This window comes from Anabas testudineus, chromosome 22 (genome assembly GCF_900324465.2).
Source record: "Anabas testudineus chromosome 22, fAnaTes1.2, whole genome shotgun sequence".
Taxonomy (NCBI): domain Eukaryota; kingdom Metazoa; phylum Chordata; class Actinopteri; order Anabantiformes; family Anabantidae; genus Anabas; species Anabas testudineus.
In genome coordinates this window covers 5,211,439-5,235,326 of record NC_046630.1, presented here as the reverse complement: position 1 = coordinate 5,235,326, position 23,888 = coordinate 5,211,439, and the positions used below count along the sequence as shown (strand labels likewise).

Genomic DNA, 23,888 nt, shown 5'->3' with positions numbered 1-23,888 from the left:
ATCATGCGACATCACACGGTCCGTTTACAGACTGTGAGTTCATACTATCCATATGATTTACAGCTCAGCTGCACTTTCATCGTTGATCTCGTTAGAGCCACACCTCTCGCGATAACACATTAAACCCCATGTCCTCCTTTGCCTAGTGACAGGAACGAAGGTAAGGTCCTAAAAGCTCACTATTTTAAATTACACCGCGGTTTGTGTCCTTTCACTGTTTGGGTCCAGTTACACTCAGAGATCTTAGTGAATTTTAGCTGCTTCGACTCATAAATGTCAGTCTCTTCTTCCAGATGCAGCCTGATTCTGGGTAGCACTGTGTGCATTGTTTGCTAGCTTGTTTGCTAGCTTGTTTGCTAGCATCAACCTTGGCATGCACATGGTTTCACTGTCTGTGATTCAGTGACAGAACATTAGGTAAACTTTTACCAGTGTGCTCGACAGTCCGGAAAAAAAAGTATTTGTTCGGCTTTAAACACTAGTACTGAAACAAACATTTAACTGAATCGATCCACCATTAACACTGCTGGTAAACAGTGATCATCAATAAAGCTAGATGACTCACTGTTTTAGTTACTAGTTTTGCACATCTCGATTATTAAAACCAAGTTTGGACATTTTTTGGGGGTGTGTGGATTAAGTTTGTCCGACGTGACTGGTTGCATATGAATGCTAATGATTGTCAACAGACAAACGTTAACCTGGTTAAAAGCAGCTCCACCTTTTCTAGTTGAGCTGGTGTAACGGATTTATGTGTGACCACGTTAACTGATGACCGACGTCCCAATGCGTCGCTCGTTGCTCCTGGTTACGGCAGCTGTTGGAAACAGGAAGTGAGCTCGTCAGCTGCAGAATAAACTGTTTATTAAACATATTATTATGTTTAATAAGTTTATTAAGTTTATAAGTTTATTAAACCAAACGGAGCTAAATAGTCTTTTTGACAAGAACGACGCGGTTTGGAAGAAAAGGATCCCGAGTGGTCTCTTCGTGACTGTCTCTGGTCTGTTTTCACTCTTTAAGACATTGTTTAAGTAAATAAATGTCAACTATCTCCCTTTATTACATTAAAAAATTAAAATGGTTCAACAGTCAGGAGTGAAAACCACTGATCACTGAACCACTGATTCTTTATTAGCCCATAGAAATTAGTAAAAAGTACAATACTAGTGTAGCATTAGCATCATTAATAAGTTCATATTAGCCTATGGTGATGGCTTCAAATGACATTTTAGCTAAATCCAAATATATGTTTATTTAGCAATGAAACTAATAATTGGAAATAAAATAATGTTTCAACAAATGACTATACTGTAAGTTAGAAAAGTAAAAAATAACCATTAGTGTGTTTGGTGTTTTTACTGATATACAGAGGTGGTAGAAGTACCACGTTAAATTCAGTACTCAAGTTAAACCAACAAGTAGATGCTCTAAAGTTTATTTCAATTGCAATAATACAAGTACACAGTCTACAAACAAAACAACATATTTTAAACACTCTTAAACTTGCAAGTCTATTCCAGATTTGAAACTTTTAAAGGTGAAATGTATGACATTTTCGTCTAAACCGATCTTGGTGTGGCCTCAGTTTTTTCTTCCTCTCCATTAAGATCTGTCTTGAGATCGTTTTGATGTCATTTAGTAGATCACAGGTAGCTTATGATTATTTTTATTAATTTATGGAAATGTTTCGGAACATTTGAAACTTTCAAATATGGACTTGATGGTTTCAAATATATATTATGCTTTATAGACTGCATATTCATACTACAGCAATTAAAATACATTTTAGAGCATGTACTTGGTATTTAAACTTGAGTAAATAATTTAAAGAGGTACTTTTACTGGAGGCCTTTTGAGGCAAGTACTTTTATTTGAGTATTGACTTGAGTGTACTTCTACCGCCTCTGTATATGAGGAAAACACCAAACACTACACAACATGTTTTTTTCTTTTCTAACTTACAGTATAGTACAGTATTTCTGATGATTTGTTTTATTGCTAAGTGAATATCTTTGGATTCAGCTTAAATTTAATTCAAAGACTAATAGGCTAATATGGGCTTATAAATGCTGCTAATTTTACTCATTTTGATGGGATAATATAGGCTACTTTGAATTATGACAGTCATATATTCAAGTCATATCTTATTTTTAAGTGATTCCTCTGACAGCATTTTTCATGTCACAAGAAAAAAGGAAAATGTCACATCACAGTTTTGCAAATCACTTCTTGTCTAACAAGCAGAGGCAAAGTTACACAGATGTAGATGTCATGTTTAGTCTTTGTCACTGTCACACTGTTCTGACAGAGTTTCCTTTCTTTGACATCAGGAACAGGATTGTTGAGGAAGATGTCTGAAAAAGCAGCAAGCAGGACTCCACCATGTATGGTCCTTTATTCAGACACACACAAGCAAAGCATCCTAAGCAAATTTCACAAGCTCAGAAAAAAGGACCTACTGTGCGACGTTACGTTGGTGGTGGAAGAGGTGCCTTTCAAAGCGCACAAAGCCTTGCTGGCGTCAAGCAGCGATTATTTCTCTCTCATGTTCACGTCAGAAGATCACATCAGCCAGTCTACCTACAAACTGCACGGCATGACAGCCGAGATGTTTTCTGCAGTGCTGGAGTTCATCTACAGCGCCCATGTGTCTGTGGAGGCGAGCGCCACCGAGCAGCTCCTGGCAACAGCTGCTCTTATGGAGGTCAGTGACCTTGTGAAAGAGCTCACTGATTTCACACGCTCTGCTGTTGGGGTTAGAGGTGATGAGGCAAAGGAAAACTCAACGGAGGGGCTACATATGTCCAAATGCAAAAGAGGGCGGCCAAAGAAAAATGTAGGTGTGACTGTAACAGAGCAACTGGTAGAGGGGAGAAGTGCACAGTGTGAGAGCTCAGAGGAGGCACAGGCTGGAGACGTGGACTGTGATGATGTAGAAACTGAGTCACACCCTAAAGACGGTGCAGATTACCGCCCAGGAGCACACCCAAGTCGGCAGAGCAAACGCAAAATCAGGCCCCCGGTGAAATACAAGAGCTACAAGGTGGGCAATGACACAGCGGGAAGCAAAGAGCCTGGAAAGAGAGGCAGGAAGAGGAAGTACCCGAACACTGAGGCCCGGTGTGAGGACTGCAGCAAAGTGTTTAAAAACCACCTCTTTTTAAAAATTCACCAGAGAACTCATACAGGTAAGGAGCCACACGGGGCCTCGTGTCAGGGATGATGTAGAGGTCAAAACGTCCAGTGTGATACTGCTGAGGTGCTCGTAGAAATGCAGCTTTGGAGCTTCAAACCTTTACATATCTGCAACCTGTGTGTGATGCTGAACATGTTGGTTATAAACATGCTCAATAACCATTTGTGCTTTAATTAACGAGCAAGCAGCATCTAATCACAGATGGTTTTAAAGACAATCTGTCTCTCAGCAACGCTCATCAAGTACCTCAACTCCTCATTTACTCTTCTTCTTTTATTTCCCAGGAGAGAAACCTTTCCGGTGTCCTGTTTGTGGGAAGGGTTTTACCCAGAAGCACACTCTTCTAGTTCACCAGCGCATTCACACCGGAGAGAAGCCGTTTGTTTGTCCTGTCTGCTCCAAAGCTCTGTGCACCAAACACTCGCTGCGAGAGCACATGAACCTCCATGAAGGTAGGATCTGATGAAGTTACTAATCCTGTTTGGATTTACAACAGTTAATCCTCAAATTGAGTCTTTTGTTCTCCTGCTCTTAACCAAATGTTTTATTTTGATGTGTATCCACAGGGGAGAAATCCTTCGACTGTGATAAATGTGGAAAAACCTTCACGCAGAAGAGGCAGCTTAAAAGTCATTACAGAGTTCATACAGGTGAGACGTAAATCACTTCAACAGCAGCAGGATCTCATCTAATCACTTCAGTAACTGAATCGTGTTTTTGTTTCTTGTTTTGTTTTTTTAATCCAAGGTAAATCATTACCAGAATGTGCTCAGTGTCATCACAAGTTTATGGACACAGCTCAGTTGAAAAAGCATCTGCGCACTCATACAGGTGAAATCTAAGCTTCAACACATCTGTTGATTGGTTAGCTATTAAGACAAACAGTACAGTAACTAACAGTATGTTTATTATTCTTTTTGCAGGAGAGAAGCCTTTCACATGTGAAATTTGTGGAAAATGTTTTACAGCTAAGAGCACGCTGCAGACTCACATAAGAATTCACAGGTGAGAAAGATTCAACCAGTAGGTGACTGCATGTTTGTGAACACTGTTACAGTGAAACATACACTGTGTTTATGTATTTCAATAAAATGTATTTATATGGTGCAGTATTTTACACAATGATCATATTGAAAAGATCAAAAGTCTTTTTTTTCCATTTCTAATCACAAAAACAGATGTAGTCGTTGGTCTTAGCCAGGCTTTCTTTAGCCAGGCATCTTCTGAAATCTCCAGACCTAATAGTTTGACGTAAACAGTTTTATAGTATTCAAAGTCTTCTAATGTGCATTGGTGATATTAAATGCTTATCTTTAATGCAGGTTTAACTGTACAACTTGATTTATTTATATACAATGATGTTTCTCCTCTTGCAGAGGTGAGAAGCCGTATGACTGCAACGTCTGCCACAAGTCTTTCTCAGACCCCAGTGCGAGAAGACGACACATCGCCTCTCACTCGGGGAAGAAACCTTTCACCTGCTCCTTTTGCAGCCTCTCGTTTACCCGTCTGGACAATCTGAAAACACACATGAAATCCCACAACAAGGAGCGAGTCGGGTCAACAGAGGCCTCGTCTGCTGCAGCAGCATCGCCAGAGGACGTGCGGAACATCCTGCAGCTGCAGCAGTACCAGCTCCCCTCCAGCTCTGACCAGGAGATCCAGCTGGTGGTGACGGCCGATGTGAACAGCATTAATTTTGTGCCGAGTCAGGACCAGGAGATCAGCATCATCACCACAGAGGATGAGGCAGCAGAATCAGGCCACCCTAGACTCACCCTCCTCACACAGCCAGCAGGACATGTGCAGAATGTGGCTCTGGTCAGTCAGGGCGGCGTGGTGGACCAGACGCCTCAGATTCAGACCATCAGTCTGCTTGAGGGACAGATGACGCACCAGCCGGAGCAGATGCACATTATCACTCTGAGTAAAGAAGCCATGGAGCACCTACAGGCGCACCACGGCCCGTCACAGCCCCGTCAGCTGACGCATCAGCCGATCGAGCAGCTGGCCGTCACTCAGGAGACCTCGCAGGGCCCGGTGGGCAGGGAGCAGCACAACCAGGCCATTCACATCAGCAGCCAGAGCAGCCAGCCCATCTCCATCAGCCAGACCAGCGAGCAGATCTCCAACCACCACATCCAGGGGCAGACGTTTCAGATCCAGGCAGGAACCGTCTCCTACCTGTACACCACTGGGCTGCCGCAGGAGAGCTGAGTATGGACTGGATGACTGGGGACATGTCTGAAGCTGCTAAATCAAAACGAGGACACAGCTGCTGCAACCAGTACACACAGGATGGACAAATACTGAAGTAAGATTTTAGTGTCAGTTCTGTAGATTTTAATGTACTTTAGTACTTGAGTGCGTCTTTCCCACCGACATTGGTTTCAGTTCTGTTGCTTCTTGAAAATCAGCAAAAGCAAACAAGGAAAACACAATGTGATGGTAAGACTAAATTCATGGACCAGTATAAATTTTTTATACATGCACATTGTGTTTTAAAATATTGATTTATTTTACAGAGAAAGAAAACCTTATGCAATGCCAAGAAGAGTGTATCTGCAGAATGCAAATATCATTATTGGCCCATTACACTGTACAATGAGCGGATTTTCACACTGTACTGAACTTGAATTTTAACCACTGAATGAGATAAATGCATTAATTAATCAAAAGAGCTGTTTTAGTCTTTTGAAATGGTCAGCAGTCAAATAACACACACAATTTGTATAAAGACTGAATAAAGGAATTTATTTTCAGCTGGTAGAAGTTCTGTTTTACACAAACAGGTGGTGAACACACGTGGAGTAGTTTACTGATGTTTGAGCTGCATGTCACAGGTTTGGTAACAACGTCTCTGTCAAGACACGGAGACGAGACGGATCCTGAAGGAGAAACAAAGGCTGATTTGAGGTTTGATTGTGTGTTTATCCAAGAGCAGTGTAACAACACTTTAAAATATACAGTTTGTTACTTGTCTTTTGTAAAACAGACTGATTTATTAATACTTTATGTGTATTCCCACTATGTAACAGTACATTTTTATAATTAATAGCCGTGTGCTGATCTTTGAAGTCGTTTCTTGACCTTGGAAACAGTCACATCTCTAAATTCCCTGTTCCCCGATAATTTAATGTGAAACTAACTTTGACAAAAGCACCAATTGACCTTATTATGAGTTTTTGGTAAATTGAAAGAGTAAATGCTGTAATCATTGCATTTAGTGAGTGTGTTAAACACAACTGTTTTGCAAACTTAGGAACCAGGAACAACAAAACTAGTGTTTAACATGAAGTGATGCAGATTATTAAAGTTACCTATTGTTAATTAATAGTGCACCGAGCTGAAAGCTGAGCAGGTGTGATCCGCTTCTCTTACTACAGTAACGTCAGGAGTTTGAACTTTACTTGAACTCATTGAAAAACGCTCTACTGTGCCTTTCGGGCTCACTCACTGCTTTGGCTCTGTCTATTCTTGTGTTGGAACGGCTCCTGCCTGTTTCTGCTCTCTGGTGTCTTGGCTCTGTAGCGAACTCCTGAGGAGCGGTGTAGTTTGTGATGCTGCCAAGCTGCAGGGCCGACTGCTGCTGACTGGCCCGGCGTAGACCTGTGACAGAGAGTGAACAGAGACCAGGCCTTAGTGAAAATACATCTATAAAATGTCATGATGAAAAGATAAGTACTGGAGCCAAATGGGAATTAGATTTGATATTTGTGTTGTGTTGATTCCCATTGAACTGCTGAGACAACTCTACCTGCTGAGGGACTTCTGGTGCTCAATCTGCTGACTGACAGCGTGTAATAAGTCCGGCTTTGTCCTGTGATGGGTGCAGAGAGAACTGTGAGTAAAGTTTTAAATATGTGGAATTAAAGGGAGATAAAATCCATCCTACCAGGCTTTTACCTGTTGTAGAAGTGCACCTGGAGAACGCTGCCTCCACGTCGTTAGCCTGGTTCTTTAGCTTGTCCAGCTGCTGAAAGGCTTCTTGTTTGATGCAGCGCTCCTCATGCAGCCGTCCTCTCACCTAGACTCACACAGCACATTTAGACATACATTTTTCTGCAGACACTGAAGATCATCACAAATTATTTTGGCCTTTTGACTTTTCCTCTGGTGCCATCTTGAGCATGATAGTTGCAGTTTCTCAAAAATGAAAATAAAGTTATTAGTGTATTTTTCTTTGTGGACTTTTGCATAATGTCACTGTTCAGCAGATACCACATATTGGATATGTAGGTAAAATAGACATTTATTATAAATATATTAAATATTTATGTGTGCATTCTGTTATTTCTGCGTCAAACACACACACAAACACTCTACTGAAGATCATCACCTGACGGATCTCTTTGGCGCTCCGTTGCCTCTGTAACTGATGCACCCTGCTGCCTCTGTCCAGCTGCTCGCTGAGCTCTCTGAGCTGTCGGTCTCTGTCCTCCACGTCGGCTCTCATTTGTTCCAGGTTCTGCACTCGGTAGCTGTCCAGCTCCTGCCTGCTGCGGGCCTCCTGTGCAGATTGATGCCTGACCACCCGGAGCTCCTCTGTCTGCGAGCAAGTATCGGAGGGTGTTTGTTAAAATATCCAGGACATACACACTCAATGTAGCTTCGTACTTTACTCTCAACCAATCCAAGTCTAATGTAGAAAAGTTAAAGATGTGGAGGGGTCCAGATGGCCAATTTAATAAATTTTCTACTTGCTTATTTAAAATTAATCAATAATTTTGACTATGAATCATTAGTTTCATTATTTCTAAGCAAATGAATCCATTGGTTCTACTCTTTGTATGTACTATTTATGTGCAGTAACTTTGTGTACCTTCCTGCTGAGCAGCCTCTTCGTGCTGCTGCATTCAGCCTGACAGGAAGTCAACATCTGCCTGGCGACGTCGAGCTCCTTCTGCTGAACAACCACCTTCTCCTCTGACGTCATCTTCACTCTCAGGGCCTCGGTGCGACTGGTGATCTCTCTCTGTATGTAACCACGACCTTAATGATATAAGTGTATTGACCATAAAACTTTCTCTGTGCTTAACATTGTTTGAACATGTTTGATAAGTTTGTGGAAGTAGAATAAGCACAAACATATCAGACTAAATGAAGACACGTTTCACAAGGAATATAATTTTAAATTATTAGGAATCATTCGATTCTTCCAGTTAGAATTTTTTTCTTTCTTTAGCACCATAATTTGGCAAAGAGTAAAAATTAAGTGCAAAATAAATGTTTTTGGAACTGGGTTTATTAACTGATAGTAAAAGTAAAAGGCAATAAAAGGCTTAATTTAGTTCATTAAGCATATTTAACTAAGATTACTATCATGTTTTAGGGCATACGTCTTGTTTAATAGATATTACAATAATAAAACGGCTGTAAACTGCTTATGAGGATAAATTAAAAATAAGGGCTACTAAAGAAAAGCTTATTATTCATGTTGTTTCCATTGGTCTGCTTTGCCCTCTTTGCCTTCCTGTAGGTGTAGGATTTGATTTCTGACTATTGATTCATTCTTCCTGCTGCTGACCTGCTGAGTTTGAAGCAGCTGTCGATAAAGTTTCTCCTCTCTGACCACCTGCCTCCATCGACTCAAAGCCTTGAGTTTACAGATGAGTGCGACCAGACGGCTGTTCTCCAGGTTCAACTCATGGACGTCTTCTTTCTAACAAACAGGTACAGCAGATTAGTGATGCCTGTATGTAATGTCATTTTGAAATGATTGGTTTACTGAGCGAGACACTGCTGGAGGTGATCCGTGGAGACCTTCAGCTGGAAGCCATTTACAACACTTACTCAGCACATTGTAAAAAAACAGTAGGAATGCAGGAAACAAAAATATAGAAGCTCCCTTTTCATGTTACTGTATACTTACCAAAACAAGTGCTTAGATTTAAAACAACAGAAAGAACCAGGTACCTGATACGAGGATTGTAACAAGAACTGAATAAAGTGGAAATGTTTTAAAGACTTGACTGTTTTTACTGTAAATGTTATTCTGGGTTCCACCTTCATACTATCAAATATTGTACTTACATATATTTTTACATTTACAATACGACATGCAAGTTTAAGTTAGTTGTAAAGAGACATTACTGTCGTTGCTGAGCTGCTCTACCTGTCCCTCAGCTTCTTCAGCTCCATCCATCAGCTGCTTCATGAACATTTCCACGATCTGCGGCCGCTCCAGGGACAAACTGTGCTTCAGTGGGACTTTCTTCCACAGCTCTGACCAGAGACAACATACTGCAATATTATAAATTATTCTACAGGGGGATTCTGTGTTTGTTTTTATTTTTCTGTACCTGTGGGGAGACGTGTGTCTTGTCGTGTTCGCTCTGCAACCACCAGAGTCAGCTCCCTGTTGATCCTCCTCTGCACCTCCCTGATCATGTCGCACTCGGTGCTCTCAAGAAGTTTGTGCAGCTGAGTCAAAGACATTTTATGAAATAATTAAGTTGGGTTATGAGATGTTGGGACATAATTGTGCAGCTAGTTTTTGTACCTGCCAGGCTTTCACATCAACATCTGAAGCTCCTGGAGGAGGCAGGAGAGACTGGCTGCCAGAAATCAGGATCTCATAGTCACGCTCCTTACCCATATGTTGAGCCAGAGCTTTCATACTTGGGTAAAAGATTTCAGCTCTGGAAGAAAAAGAAAACACAACCAATTACAGATAAGATTCAGTAACTAATATGAAAAATAATAGTTTAACTATGAGATGCTCAAAAACTCGATGTTTCTACAGCTATTACAGAGTTTTTGATCACATCACATTAGATTATTCAACAGATGGATTGTCAGGCCTCATAAACTGTTATTTCTTTGCATTTTTATCAACATTAAACTGTCTTTAAAAGCTCAAAAAAAGGAGATGGTGGTTAAATTAATTACTTATTTAACTGTTTTGTTCTGTTAGAAAATAGACTATTGTCTTTTGAGACATTTTATTCAATTGAAGAACAAAAAAAGAAAGGAAACAGCTTCTTATGTTTCCAGTGAACTACGTTCCTGGTTAGAAAATATGCTGGAATACATATATATATATGTATATAAGGCTGCATAGCTCGGTGGTTAGCACCACTGAGTTTGGTATGGTAGGGCGTGGGTTTGAATCCCGGTTAGGACAATACCTAAACATCAGGAAACACCTGATGTCACAACTAGAGATTGATGAGGTACAACACAAATGCTACAGCAAGGGGGAGCCAGGACGACAGGTCAGTGGGGAGGCATTATCATCATCCTCCCCAGATATCAGTTTATGCATATCAGAGATTGTTTTTTTTTCCTGGGCCATTAGTCATGGACACCTGACTAGAGAATACATCATATAATATATATCATAGGATCAATGCATAAGCAGCACAGGGAACAGGCTGGAAGTCCCAGAATGACAGTCCTGTGGGAACTGGTAATGGCCAACCAGCCACTTCTGAGCTTCTCACCTATAAAGTTTCACAAACTGTTGATACACACGGGCCGTGCTGAACACTTCTACACCCAGATGTGTTCGAGCCCAGTTCTCCTTGAAGACCTGAAGCTGCTTCATCAGCAGGAGGAAACCTTTCAGCACAGACTGGACTCGAACTGGATCCTGAAGAGAAGGAGAGGTGTTTGATGCACAAGCCTTCTGGTTTTTATCCCCCTGGAATTAAGACATAACAGACATTTTAGATTTTATTAAAGGCATCAACCATAATAAATGGATTATTAAATGGATTATAAGCACACTCTTTTACTTCATTAGGTTTCACATCATGCAGAAGCTCGTGTTTGTTGCCATCGAGATGAACAGGCTCAGCATCTCTTCCACTGTTCAGGACGTCTTCCATAAGCAGCGACACACCGAGGATCGCTGCGTTGGCCTGCAGTCTGCTGCGATCACTTAGACCACTTAGACAGAGCTGTATTTAAATAAAAAAATGAAAGATACAAATCCACTGAACGCAAAGTATCATCATCTGTGGGCTAAGAAGACTAAATTGAGTCACAGAGAAATCTTGTTTTGCATCTAACTGACTTTAAAACCACTGTTACGCTAAAGCTACGTGTAAGGTAACATATGAGGTTTTGGACCTGCATGCAGTATTCAATAGGTGGAACATCCCAAACATGTAGAGGGAGCAGTCTGCTACGGGCTATAAAACTTCTCCAAGGATACATCGTCTGTGCCTGAAGAGAAAGACAACATGACATTTCTCTTTCTCCTTATATGCACCTTTAACTGATATTTTGTCTTTATGATATCCAAAACAAAACCAACCCGACAGCTCTGAGTCTCTAGGGGTTGAGGAACAGGCAGCGTGAGACTGAACACGTCGGTTTGAATACTGTCACTGAGCAGAGGGAGAGCAGTCGCCATGTTGTCACTCACACTCTGGTAAGAAGCAATATCACCAGAAGAGAGGAACGCCTCCCTGCTCACAACAAACACAGTTTAATTTGGGATGTTACCACTTTGAGAAAGATTGGGAATGACATGCAACAAAGTCTGCACCTGGATGTGGACGTTGCAGTTTCTTCTCTGCACTTTAATGATTATGAATTCGTTCAATAGGGCTGCACAAAACCGAGTCAGGGTGTGATGTGCATGTGAGGTGTTTCTACTCTTCAGGTACACTCACCTGATCAGGTGTCTGACAGCTGTATCAAACTGCAGGAGGAGCACCTGCCTGCGCAGCTGCAGCAGTCCACCGACAGACTCTGGATTGCTGGGATCGGACAGATGCTCGATCTGCCGCTGGATCGCAAGCAGTTCAGCTCCTGCAACAACCAGAGAGGAGGAGACACACATGTAGATACTGGATGTTGCCTGGTCAGTTTAAAAATGTTAGTTATCTAGCACAGCACAACAGAAATGACAAATTTTCACTTTCAATTTAATAGAAATAGTGGGTCAATTAAACCTTACTAATAGTGCCAGTGTTTTCATATTGGCAGTTTCTTTGTGTGAGGGTCCACCTACCGATGCCTTCACTGCCTCCCCAGTCAGCTGCAAGATGTGAGCACGGTGCACTTTGCCTTCTTTGGCAGCTACACAAGTTTTCTGTGTTTCCCAGCCTAGAGAAACTAACCAGGTAACAAATAATGTCATGAAGACCTGAAACTATCTGGAGAGTGTGATGGAGGGCCTCAGCACACACCTGTAGAAATGAGAAAAACACAACATTCAAATAATCTAAAGACAAAAATTAAGAAAAAAAGTTACAGTTTCTAACCTAAGAGAACTGTAATAATTAAAATACAACAGATGATCTACACAGCTCTGTGGTTCACCACTGCATTCAAAACTATTATAGTCTTGAGAAAAGCAGCACGTTGTGTGTTAAGTGTTGAAAGTGAAACTTTTCACCTGCTTCTCTGCTGTATTATTAGTCTCAGTTTTACAGTCTCACCAAAACATCTTGTGTCTTGAACATGTGAAGCACTTCGGAGAAGTGGGGGATGAACCACAGGTTGATGAGAGTCCTGCCGTCTTCAGACATCAGCTGCTGTGGCCGACGCTGAAAGGATCTGTGTGAGAGAAAAGTTTGTCATCAGGTTACAACTGCACAAAACCACTATTCAGCTGAGTTTCTATTGTTAAAAATGCCTGCACACAAACTCGTACTCGTATTTTGCTGATATGTCTTCACATGCATTTCAGAAAAGTTAGGCCTTTTTATATTAAAAAAATATTTTCTTTATTTGATTGATAATCTTTTGTCAAAAGTCTGTGACTATGGGACTGAGCTTTGTCAAAAGAGCTGGTCAACATTTTTGTACAGAACTGATGTGATGTATTGTTGCATAAAGGAGTCCCAGGTTTCCAGGTGCCAAAAGGTATTCATCATGATATAATAACTGTTCCTCATGCAGCCGAGTGCTGGAACACATGCACACTCAGTAACAGTTTCTATCCTTTTGCTTTAAACACTGAGATTTTACCAGAATCCATTCATCTTTTTACAATTTTGCAGATGGTACATAAATATCAACATAAACTTCTTTATAAACCGATTCTTTCCTTGGTGATGAAGTCATTTATAATAGTATTATATTACTTTTATTATTTGATAAACTCTAGATTTGCTTATATTTACAAAATCTAAATGAAGCTGATTAACAATACAGATTACTATTTTCCACACACAACCTGTCCAACTCCAGCTGGTTTTACCTGGGATTGGGGTGAACGTCAACTCCTGGATCCAAAATCACTTTGGGCTCGGCCGCTTGTCCAATCACGAAGTGGGACCGACGGATGGAGGGGATGTCGTCCAGAAGGGACATTAGACTGTAGTAATATGCAACAATCTGTGCTCTCACACAATACTGAGAGATCTGTGTGGTGAATCTGCGGAGAAATGGACAAATCTCCATCATCAGCTCACAGAGTGATGCACAGGAATCCACTCACACATTAGAAATACTGTGAATCACGGACTTACTTCTTGAGAAAGTCTATTATGAGCCCCCTTTTGATCTTTGCTGCTTCCTCCTAAAGATGAAAGAAATGAATTTTACTTCACATATATTATCGGCTCAGCTGCCTGGGATTCAACCACCGCGTGCAACTCACTGGGGTTTTTAGAAGCCCCCCCATGGCCTGTTTCTTCTTCATAAATGAATTCAGCATCTCGTCACGCACTCCTACTTTTTCCAGCTGGATGGACACAAAAGCCTCCATCAGCCTGGAGTAACAAACAAGAAGTGGTTTATTGAAGAGCCAACAGAAAGGGGCTGTAACTCGGCACATAAGTGGGTAAAATTACCGTTCCTTCGTGGTGGTGGGAGTTCTCGTGGAGCCTCTGGGGAGTGAAGCGTCTTCCTGCAGGTTGTTGGTGTCGCTTCCAGGTTTGGAGTCAAATCTTGTTGGAGATTTTAGATCTCCATCAGAGTCTCTGCTCTGAGAATAAAGCAGAAAACAAAACAGAGTTAATCTGCAAGACTAACAGCAAGTTGCTAATGTTAAAGTAGGAACAATACTGTGGTTCTCAAACTAAGCGTCAGCCCCAACGAGTATATGATTTCTCTGTTTGTTAAATATTTGATGACTTTACCTTTTATGTTCTCAAACTTTTATTTCAAAGAAACCATCTGAGATATTTAGAGAAGAAATCATGCACTGGTGGTACAAAGATACATGAAATGTGAAACTATGAACTATAAAATATGTTTAAATACAAGTATAAAGTCGTTTATTCCAGTAAATATCTTGACTGTGCTTATTTCCGTTCCATGCTGAGCGATACACACCTCAGCTGAAGTCCTCATATTTCCTGCCCAGTAGCAGAGAGAGGCCAGTTTCACGGCACTTATGAGGGCGTTCTTCTGTGTAACCTGACAGGCCAGCGTCACCTGCAGGTTCTCAATACTCTGTTTGTTCATGAGCTATGATGAAATAAGAAAATGAATACACTCAGTTCTGTTTATTAATATACTGTATGTTCTGGTTATTAAGCACCAGGGTTTCATACGTTAATAACAGCTTCCTCCGAGCTGAAGCTAAACCTCCAGATGTGGTTCTCGTCCAGCTCCTGGATGCTCAGAGGCAGGTGGGACGGAGTGAATCTGCAGAAGACGCTGCACTTTAATTCCCTTTCAAACATAATTTACTGCTCATGCAGAAAAGCAGAAATAGTAAAACACTGTAGGAGTGGAATGACTAGTGCACGTGTTTACCTGTCCACAGAGCTGTCATCCTCCAGTATTGCTGTGATAAAAACAGGACTCTGCTCTTTTGGGGTTTTCTGTTCAGCAACCTCAAACTGCACCGGCCTCAAGTAAAGGTGGAACTCGTCAAAGCCGAGCTCTGATGCCACGTTTCTGTATATCCTGAAATTGATTATGAGACTGACATAACACTGAACAATAGGAGGTGACAGAGGCTGGTGTCATCTGGATCTCAGTTGTCACGTGCCATAAAATTATGGTGTGAAATAAAAAAAGTAAAACATAAACCTATGTGGGTTGGAATTTAATATGAATGCAAATCAGGAGGATTAGAATTAAGATTTAAAAAACTCTTTTTGCCATTTTACAGTAAATTTCTCATGTAAGTTGTCTCTAATTCACTGTTACTACTTTGGTCACGACACCAACTGTATATAAAAATTATAAAAAGCTACTTTATGAAAATGTTGCATCTCCCCAATACAAAAAAAAACTGTGTTCTGGCCCAAATAATCAGAAAATACTTTGACTCTGATCATGTAAAAACGAATGCAGTAGCCTCAGAGTGTAATCTAAGTGTAATCTTTACTGAGCCAGATGTGCGGTCTCTGAAGCCGACTCCAGCAGTCGATGGCGAACGGTGACGAGCTCCAGCAGCTTGGAGAAAATTTCCACTCTTCCTTGATTCATGTCCTCCTCCTCTGTAGATGACCTCTGTCCCACCTTTTGGACCAAAATTGGGTCCTCGAAAAACAGATCTGAGAACAACTGAGTAAACAAGGAGACATCAGACTTATTGGTTTCATTCTTTTTCAGTAGGTGAATCGATTTGAATACAAGAGAAATAAAAACTCACATCTTTCTGTATTTGAGGGCTGTAGAAGACTCCAACTGATGCCAGGTTGTTCCAGGTGTGGAGGGCCTGCTGCAGGAGCTTCTGTCTTAGGTTAAGTTTGTTAGAAACATTAGTGACTTGGTGCAGCTGACAGAGCTCAGTGTGAGCCTGGATCAAACCATGATAGACGGCAGCAGCCAGGCTGAGGGACGGGTGAACCTCGAGGAGGAACACATTCATCAGTGCAGGGCTGCAAAGATGACACAAGGTAAATACAGTGATATTAAGAAACCAAATAAAACAGGTTTGATATAGAATCCAAAGTTGTATTTAGCTGTATTTACTTACCTGCTGCCTCCAAGTGAGACCAGATGTTTGGGAATGTAGTTGGGCAGGAGACCATAATCCCGAGAGGAGCCTTTACGGTCATCTCTCCAAATGCGTTGGAGGTACTGTCGCTGTTTTTCAATCTGATAAGAGAAATAACTCACATCTGTCACAAAATGCAAACTGAAGATTACACAAATAAGACGAGAATGATGTACACACACTGCTGCTTTTATACATGAGCCAAAAGTGAAGTCCTTTAATTATTGGTGTGGTTCAACCACAAGAAGCAAATATTTATTACTCTGGCTTGAAAAATAAATTAAACGTAACTGAAACGGTGTGACAAGCTGATTTATCGAGTCAAATTCAAACAGTGCTGCATCCACCCTCTATCCCACCGCACATGATCATGAACTCAAACCTCTACAGACTTTTGCCGTCACCTGATTGTCCAGAATGTCTTTGATGAGCTGTCTATGGCTCTGCAGGCAGCTGATCTCTGCCCTGTAGGCCTGAACAAAATAATCCTGGTTTAGGTCCAGCTGTGGTCTACTGTGCATGATGTCAGTGATAACTCGGGCCAATGCAAACCTCTCCTCTGCCCCTGCTGCATGCTGGTAGGCTTCATAGTAACAATTCAAGAGCTGGAGGAAACAAAAATAACACGTTTTGGAAGGTAGGACAGTGAACTGCAAACACATATTCCAGCTGACAGCGGTAAATAAAAATAAATGAAACTTATTCAGTAAAATTATTTCATCTCAAAATTGGCATTTTGTATCTAGCAGATCTCTTTATCCATCATTATACCTGCACTTTGTTCTCCAAAAACTCAGTCTCACATGTCCACAAGTCGAGAAGCACTGCGACACGATCAATATCTGCCCCGGCCCAGGACTGAATGTCTTCTCTTGAGTTGGAGACGCTCTCATGTTTTCCCATTTTCATAATCTGGTTTCTCTGGATAAAGTGTGAACCAACTAGAAGAAGTTCGTTCTTCAGCTCCTCCAAGTCCTTCAGAGCAGCATCATACATGATGTAAAACCCTCTGTGGTCTTGAGTGTGGATGAACTGCTCCTCATAGCTGTAGAAATCATGAAGATTCTCCACGTCTGCAAACTCCATGAACTCTGAGCAACGGACCTGTAATATACAGCAAAGACATCACACAGATCTACACATAGTACACAGGACAGCTGGCTTAATCTTACTCTTACTACAGTAAACTAGACATTCAAATATAACATTTTAGTGAAATCTAAAGTTTAAACCATGATTACGTTGTAGTCTACAGGAGTGTTGTGGCTGTACTGCACCGAGCCGAGACCTCCTGCCTCCCCTCGTCCTCCTCTGGCTGCGTTCATCCAGCCCGTTTCCTTCGCTGTGCTGCACAGCTCACCTTCCTGCAGCTGCAGACCAGCGAGTTCAAAGGTCAAAGTCCTCTCAACAGAGCGCAGGTAGTTTAACAACCCGAGAGAAATCCGCTGTGGGTGGGAGACATGAAGATGGACTATTGTTATCGACATTTCAGCTCATAATGAGAATTGAAAACTGCTCCTATGAAGAAGGTTTATAGTAACCATCATGCAGAACATCAGACCTTTCTAGTTTCATCTCACCTGGAGCCGTCTGAGTTTGAGATGACGCAGGTAAATCAAGGACAGGTAAGCTCCTCTAGTTAGGATTGGATTTGAGCTTCCTTCCTCTAAACTATCATCCAGACCCAGAACGTGTAGGCTGTCCTCGAAAGAGTAGCTGTGTTTTATAAAAGCAGCAGAGTCACAGTGAGGTTCGGGGTTTGATACATGCAAGAAAATGAATATACGATGTTAAATTCAGATAATCCAAAGACATACACACCCTTCATTTGAAGTTTGACTCTTCAAACTGAATTCTCCTTTGTCCTGCCCTCCCCTGTCTCTGAATCTGAATAGCTGATCATGACTTTCCTAACAAATCAAGGGTCACGTTTAAAATATTAGCAGAACCGAGGAAGGTACTGATACATTGATTGATACATACCTGATTTGAGCTCGTAGCATTGTAAATACTAGTCCAGATCTCTGAGATTCTTTGCTGTTTGGTTGACCAGCTGTGTGAGACAGATGACGTTCGTGTAGGATGTAAGTTGCCGACGTGAGCAGCGTGTTCTTTAAGAGCTGCAGCAACATGGAGCAGATCATGAACCTGCTCAGATACACAACAAAGATCTTACATTATCAATACAGTTTTATTTGTTGTAACCTAAACTCAGAATAAATATTATTCAGCCACTTATTTAATTCCTGTGGTTTCAGATCAATCTGGTACTTGAATCACATTAAAACACTTAAAACTAGTCGTTAAAATAATTTATATTTAATCAACTTTAACTATAATCACCACCTCTGCTGAGTTACCTGGATAAACCTGCAGTGCAGCTTCAGCAGCTCGTCGACACATTTCTTTTCCTTCAGCTTCACGTTGAGCTTTTGCTGCCACGGATCCCGTCTGGGTTTCACCTAAAGACAAAATCCTAAAAGTCTAAATCTGTTGTCACAAATAAAAACACTTTCTCCCCACAAACAAAATAATACTTGACTGACTCCTGCTCTACATGTTTTTTGCGTTAAACCTGAATGAAAGGGATCCAGGAGGCCTCCACCCTCAGGGCCGTGCTTGCACCTCTCCTGCCCCAGTGGCTCTCTTTGACCTCTGCACTGTCGCACTGAGGAAATGTTGTCATCTGCTCTTGTTGTGTGAAGATTGTTCTGAACTCTCTCCACACCTGAGGAAACCGTGTTAAAAGCGTCAGTACTTTGTACAAACGTTATGTGGATTTGCACGTAAATGTTTTGTGGTCAATCGAACATCCGCACCGTGCTGAACAACTCCATCTCATCCGCAGTAGTCCTGAGTTTTTCTGTGTCGTACGACAGCTGGAAATAGGTGATCAATGCGTTCAGTTCAGCTAGAAACTCCTCCCGGTTAACAGAGTGCAGGGGAACGATGTCAGCCAGTCCTGAAAGTCCCGAAGTTCAAAACATGATTAGTGATGAGGATTTCAAATCATGATCCCCAGAGGATTCAACCCTCTGATATGAACCTCTGACCTTTTATCTAACTCCACCGTCACAGTTTCAAACCTCTAACTTGATCCACTACACGGTCGTCTCTACGTTTACATGACTTTCTTTTCTGTCAATACTCAGAAGGTTTCCTTTCCTCTAGTGCTACCATCAGGCACAAACGTCCACTTAAAGAAAAGAAACATCAAAATGTCACGAACACTTCCTCCTCCAGAAGAAAAACTGTTTTGACTTTGGATCCTGTTCGACGTTCTTCCTCTTCTGTCACCCTCAGGTCAAAATCTCATTATCTCATCATCTGATTTAATCTAATGAACAGATGGTCATGAAATTTGCAGAGCACACTTCTGCTCCACTTGGGATAGCGTCTTCATTATCATGACCCCCCGGCCTGTCCTCTACCACCACCCACTATGTGAACTTGTACATTTTAAGACCAGATTCTAAAAGTAGCAAATGAAACTAAGGACAACACAGATGTCCTGTTTATTCTTGCATACAGCGTTAGTCATGTCACTGTGTCATTACTGAATGTTTACTGTCAGTGTCACTAATCAGAGTTGCTCTCACCATCAGCTTGTCTATTCTTCTCCTTTATGACTGGTGGTTGAAATTCTTCACCTTTCCTCTCACTGGCTGGTATGTAGTGCAGCACCTGATAACAACAATCATACATTAATAACTTGAATGTGGATCAATTAAAATGAACTGTAACACTGTAAAAACCGATTTGAAATCAGAATCTGTGTGGGTCTTTACCCTGAGGAAGTTGTGAATCGTCTGAACTGAGTGAAGGTGGCAGATGAGCCAGTGGAGGTAAATGACAACATCGCCCTCAGTAAGCAGGTTGGCGGTGTTTCCTCGGCCGGTCAGGATCTTCTCTCTGCTTGCCGACAGCCTGCGAGCTCTCTGAACAGCATCCTCATACTCAGCAGTCAAATATGAAACCTGGTCCTGAGAGAAAACAAGTCTGACGTGATGTGGAGAAGATGAGAGCTGCAAAATAACTTTGTTCCAGGGTTCATGTGAACCCTTGGAATTAATCACTGGCTGGCACCTGACTGTTTTTTTTTCCAGGGCATTATTCCAATGGTTCACATACTTTTTCTACTAGCACTATGAGGTTTTTATGGTTGTTTTCAATGAAGACATGAAAGATCTAACTTTTTTTCATTGTAAATAAAACACAATTGTATTATGTTATTATTTTAGGTTCATTATATTTTACTTATACGAAGATCAGATCACATTTTATGACAAATTATTGCAAAAGGTTCACATACTTTTTCTTGTCTTGTATATGTATATTTGGACAGTGACGATAGTTTTGAAAAAATAAAAAGTACATCAAAAAAATGAAAATATTAGACAAACTATGTAAGAAATTCATTTTTAATTTAAAGATTTTGACTCTGTGTCCTCGTGACGCTGAGAAAAAATGAGCTGAGACCGTCACCTTCGAACATTTAAGGAGAACGAGTCACTTGAGGAAAACCTCAATGAGACTGAGATGTGTTCTTTTATGTTGTCACCTTGTAATGAGGATAAAGTTTCTCAATGACGCTGCTGTGGCGACAAAATCTCCTCCATCTCAGCATGAGCAGGTATTTTATCTGAGCCAAGTGATACGATCGGTCTGTAAAGAACTATAAACAAAAAAGGTTTAATGCACCTTAACAACCAAAGTTTTGTTTTCAGGAGTGTCTGTATTGTCCTCACCTGGTGCAGGAGAGGAGGCAGACTATCAGGGGTGTACTCTAGACTCAAGCAGCTCTCCAGCTCCGTCAGCATCACGTCAGCCTGAGAGTGAACCGGCAAAGCTTCAGCCACCTGAACCAGGAGAACACAAACCCAGATAACTCCAGAGACTTTTTCATTACATAGATTTTGACATATTAGTTTCCAGATTGCCTTTGTTTAAACAATAAAAGATTCATTTTGAGTCTCACCTGCAGACCTCTCCTCAGTGCATGTTCTCTCTCTGCACGGAAGGAGGAAATATCTTTTGGAGGTGGAACAGAACTGAAAGAAAAAATGAAAATATAATAATATTCAAGTGTTTCTCACTTGTTAGTGCCGTTCTTGGTGGCAGATGGTGGCTAATGATGGTGCTTCTTTTACGCACGGTTCACTAGAATAGCACTTATCATGTCCAACATTTTAGTTCTTCGTCTTAGTTAACTAACGTTTTCCATTTAACACTAAAATCACTTCTGAGCGTGGTGGTAATTTGCAGATTTTGATCATTAAACCAAAGCACTAAATACATTTTGACCTGATGATGGTGCTACAGTAAAAGTTTCGTTTTTAAGTCAACAAATCCTGTCTATACATACAGTCACTACAGAAAGTAGTCAGACGTCTTCACTTGCACATTTTATTGCATTGTGAATAAATATGAAAATGGGGAAAAGTCATTTTTCAAATTAGGTTAGACATAATATCCAATGAGCGTTTGCAAATTAATGAAATAAAAGGTCTAAATTGAAAAATAAGTTACATAAGTATTTAAATCTTTAATTAAATACTGTGCAGAAATCCCAGACAACAGATCCTCATGTTCCATCAGACTGGATGGGAAGTGACTGTGATCCTTTAGTCTCACCACAGATGTTTCATTGGGTTTACATCTGGACTACCAAATCTTTGTCCTAATGCTCCCAAAACCCTTTAAATTGTTTTTTCATTAGCAAAATTTGAATGTTTGTTGTATGGGTATGTTTTCACTTTGTCATTATGGGTTTTAATGGGTGTGTAGACTGATTGACAAAAACAGATTTTCCCCCTATTAAAATATATTTACAATGCAGTAAAATGTGTAATATTAATACCTTTTTAATCCAAACTCACACAGAACACAATATATAATCGTCCCCATCACCAAGTTCCCACACCTGTATGACTTGGAGGGCTCTGCTCCCTGTGGTAATCCATTCTCCTCGATTTCTACCCTGAGTGCCGACAGCTGACGCGACAGCTCCGCTTCCATCTGCTCCACTTTGACAGAGGAGGAAACTCTGTACACGTCACACATGGCAGACCTTCGTCTAGTTCTGGAGCAACACGCGGAGAAACTAAAAACATTAAGAAATAAATAAAACACACCTTCTGTAGCCAAATCTCTGCCTCCGTGATGGCTTGTTGTGGTGTAACCATGGAGATCCTAGATAGTGACTGCATTTGATCTGTAGAGGGCTCTAATGTTTCACTAGAGTCCTCCTTCTCTTAGGATAATATGACGTCACTGCTGCAGGGCTTTTAAGATGCTCACCACCTTGACAATAACTTATAATAAATAACAAATTAACATAAATCACACACGTTGCATCGGTTGTACAGCAGCACCTACCTCAGCAATCTCAATTCCTGCATTCAAAAACCTTGACTCAACCTCAGTGGGTCCATTCCTCTTGGATACAGTGAATCATTGGTTCTTAGCTCATGATGTGATTATCCAATAGCAAATCACCTCCACGGTGCCTGCAGAGTCACGTCTGCAGCTGTGCAATTCCTCTAGGGACAGAAATAAAAGAAGGCATTTCAAAAACTCCAGATTTTCAGTGGTTCTTGAAGCTTTATTTACATGCACCATCTTTGATACAACCAAGATAGAAATTGGAATTACAGCTGGCAATGTCAACTTGATCTCTCTGCTTGTAGGAGCAATAGGAAGAAATGAAGTATGGAGATGGCAGTGAGTGTTACTCAAATTTAATGTAGAAAAACATTAAGCTTCAAGTCAGTTTTCTGTATTTTTGGATGGGATCATCCACGTGAAACTACAAAAAATGATATCTGGAAGCACAACCTGTGCAGAACTGAAGCGTTAAATCAAAAATTAAACAAACAGGATTAAAAATTTACGTGATTTTGATTTTCACAATGATGATGCTTTGTCAGTCCTGATCAATACCAGACTGAGTTCCAAAACTGTGAAGAGACCATTAAAATAAAAGTGTTTTACCACAGATCCAACCAATAATAGATGAGGAAATTGAAGTAACTTAATAAGAAATTTAAAAACATATTTTTAAAAGCATATGAAGGCGATGAATCATCACTTCCTTCAATATAAAAATTCAAACTTAAAAAACATCCTGCTGTTCCTACAAAACCTGTGCTGATGTTGAGATTTTTTTTTTTGCCCTTATAGAACTAGCTTCTCACATTTACACACGTCATATCCTCTTATTTCCATTTATTTAAATGCAGAAGTATTTTGGCAATATTTAAAATACTGTGGCTGATTCCTTCTCGAATGGCAAAAAAAAAAAAAAAAAAAAAAAAAAAGGCTCTAAAATACTACACAAGCTCATCTCACAGGGTTGAAAACTGCTTTCCCCAGTACCTGCTATAGTGCTGATAACAAAGGGGAGGCTACTAATGACGTCCCATCTGCAGCTACTCCCTCTTATCTTATTTGTAGCACCAAGAACTCTTTCAAATGAACAAACACAGAAATATTGGTAGTTCAGTGCAGTGTCTCCAAGAGTAGTTATTTTAATCCAGATAGTCCAAAGTGTTTACTAATGTAAATGGTGTAAACTAACACTAAGTCATCTTCTTACTTCTGTTCTAACCTCTGTGTACTGAGCAGTACTTCCAATATTGCAGTAAGTGGAAGAGGACAAGAACGGGGAAGAAGGTGGAGAGGGGTCTGCAGCAGAAACTCATCAAGACTTCTGTAAAGTCGTCAGAAGGGACAGAAATTCACAGTAATGTCACTAATAATCACAGGGTAGTATTGCTAAATAAAAATAAACACATTACGTACAAAAACCACACAATGCAGACCGGTTCA

At 40.8% G+C, this 23,888-nt stretch overlaps 2 protein-coding genes across 2 annotated transcripts; one reads left to right on the top strand and one right to left on the bottom strand.

Annotated features, from left to right (window-relative positions):
- The first annotated feature begins 98 nt into the window (after positions 1-98).
- Positions 99-6,553, top strand: zbtb24 (zinc finger and BTB domain containing 24). Its single transcript, XM_026339410.1, has 7 exons — positions 99-160; positions 2,334-3,191; positions 3,484-3,651; positions 3,766-3,849; positions 3,947-4,030; positions 4,123-4,204; positions 4,576-6,553. The coding sequence occupies exons 2-7, from the start codon at positions 2,354-2,356 to the stop codon at positions 5,414-5,416; spliced, it is 2,097 nt and encodes a 698-aa protein (XP_026195195.1). The 5' UTR covers positions 99-160; positions 2,334-2,353; the 3' UTR covers positions 5,417-6,553.
- A 35-nt stretch (positions 6,554-6,588) lies between these two features.
- Positions 6,589-23,699, bottom strand: si:ch73-242m19.1. The gene is made up of 43 exons (XM_026340164.1): positions 23,656-23,699; positions 22,437-22,600; positions 21,982-22,161; positions 21,037-21,109; positions 20,807-20,917; positions 20,620-20,733; positions 19,847-20,041; positions 19,658-19,742; positions 18,878-19,020; positions 18,634-18,786; positions 18,419-18,520; positions 18,042-18,206; positions 17,880-17,968; positions 17,639-17,774; positions 17,300-17,503; positions 16,830-17,162; positions 16,463-16,663; positions 16,038-16,159; positions 15,711-15,939; positions 15,444-15,622; positions 14,864-15,016; positions 14,659-14,752; positions 14,438-14,572; positions 13,954-14,087; positions 13,761-13,872; positions 13,630-13,679; positions 13,359-13,535; positions 12,595-12,712; positions 12,165-12,342; positions 11,824-11,962; positions 11,463-11,616; positions 11,276-11,371; positions 10,939-11,103; positions 10,645-10,844; positions 9,702-9,840; positions 9,502-9,622; positions 9,273-9,424; positions 8,727-8,861; positions 8,022-8,174; positions 7,539-7,748; positions 7,106-7,226; positions 6,957-7,019; positions 6,589-6,808 (listed from the first exon to the last, which is right to left on the bottom strand). Exons 2-43 carry the CDS (start codon positions 22,457-22,459, stop codon positions 6,606-6,608), a joined length of 6,039 nt encoding a protein of 2,012 aa, XP_026195949.1. The 5' UTR covers positions 22,460-22,600; positions 23,656-23,699; the 3' UTR covers positions 6,589-6,605.
- Positions 23,700-23,888: the final 189 nt, after the last annotated feature.

Coding starts and splice junctions, on each gene's coding strand:
- zbtb24 (XM_026339410.1), top strand. CDS start 2,354: ATGTCTGAAAAAGCAGCAAGCAGGACTCCACCATGTATGGTCCTTTAT. Junction 3,652..3,765: donor GCACATGAACCTCCATGAAG/GTAGGATCTGAT, acceptor GTGTATCCACAG/GGGAGAAATCCTTCGACTGT. Junction 4,031..4,122: donor GCATCTGCGCACTCATACAG/GTGAAATCTAAG, acceptor TTCTTTTTGCAG/GAGAGAAGCCTTTCACATGT.
- si:ch73-242m19.1 (XM_026340164.1), bottom strand. CDS start 22,459: ATGCAGGAATTGAGATTGCTGAG. Junction 18,787..18,877: donor AGATGGAGTTGTTCAGCACG/GTGCGGATGTTC, acceptor CGGTTTCCTCAG/GTGTGGAGAGAGTTCAGAAC. Junction 17,969..18,041: donor ATGCTACGAGCTCAAATCAG/GTATGTATCAAT, acceptor TTGATTTGTTAG/GAAAGTCATGATCAGCTATT.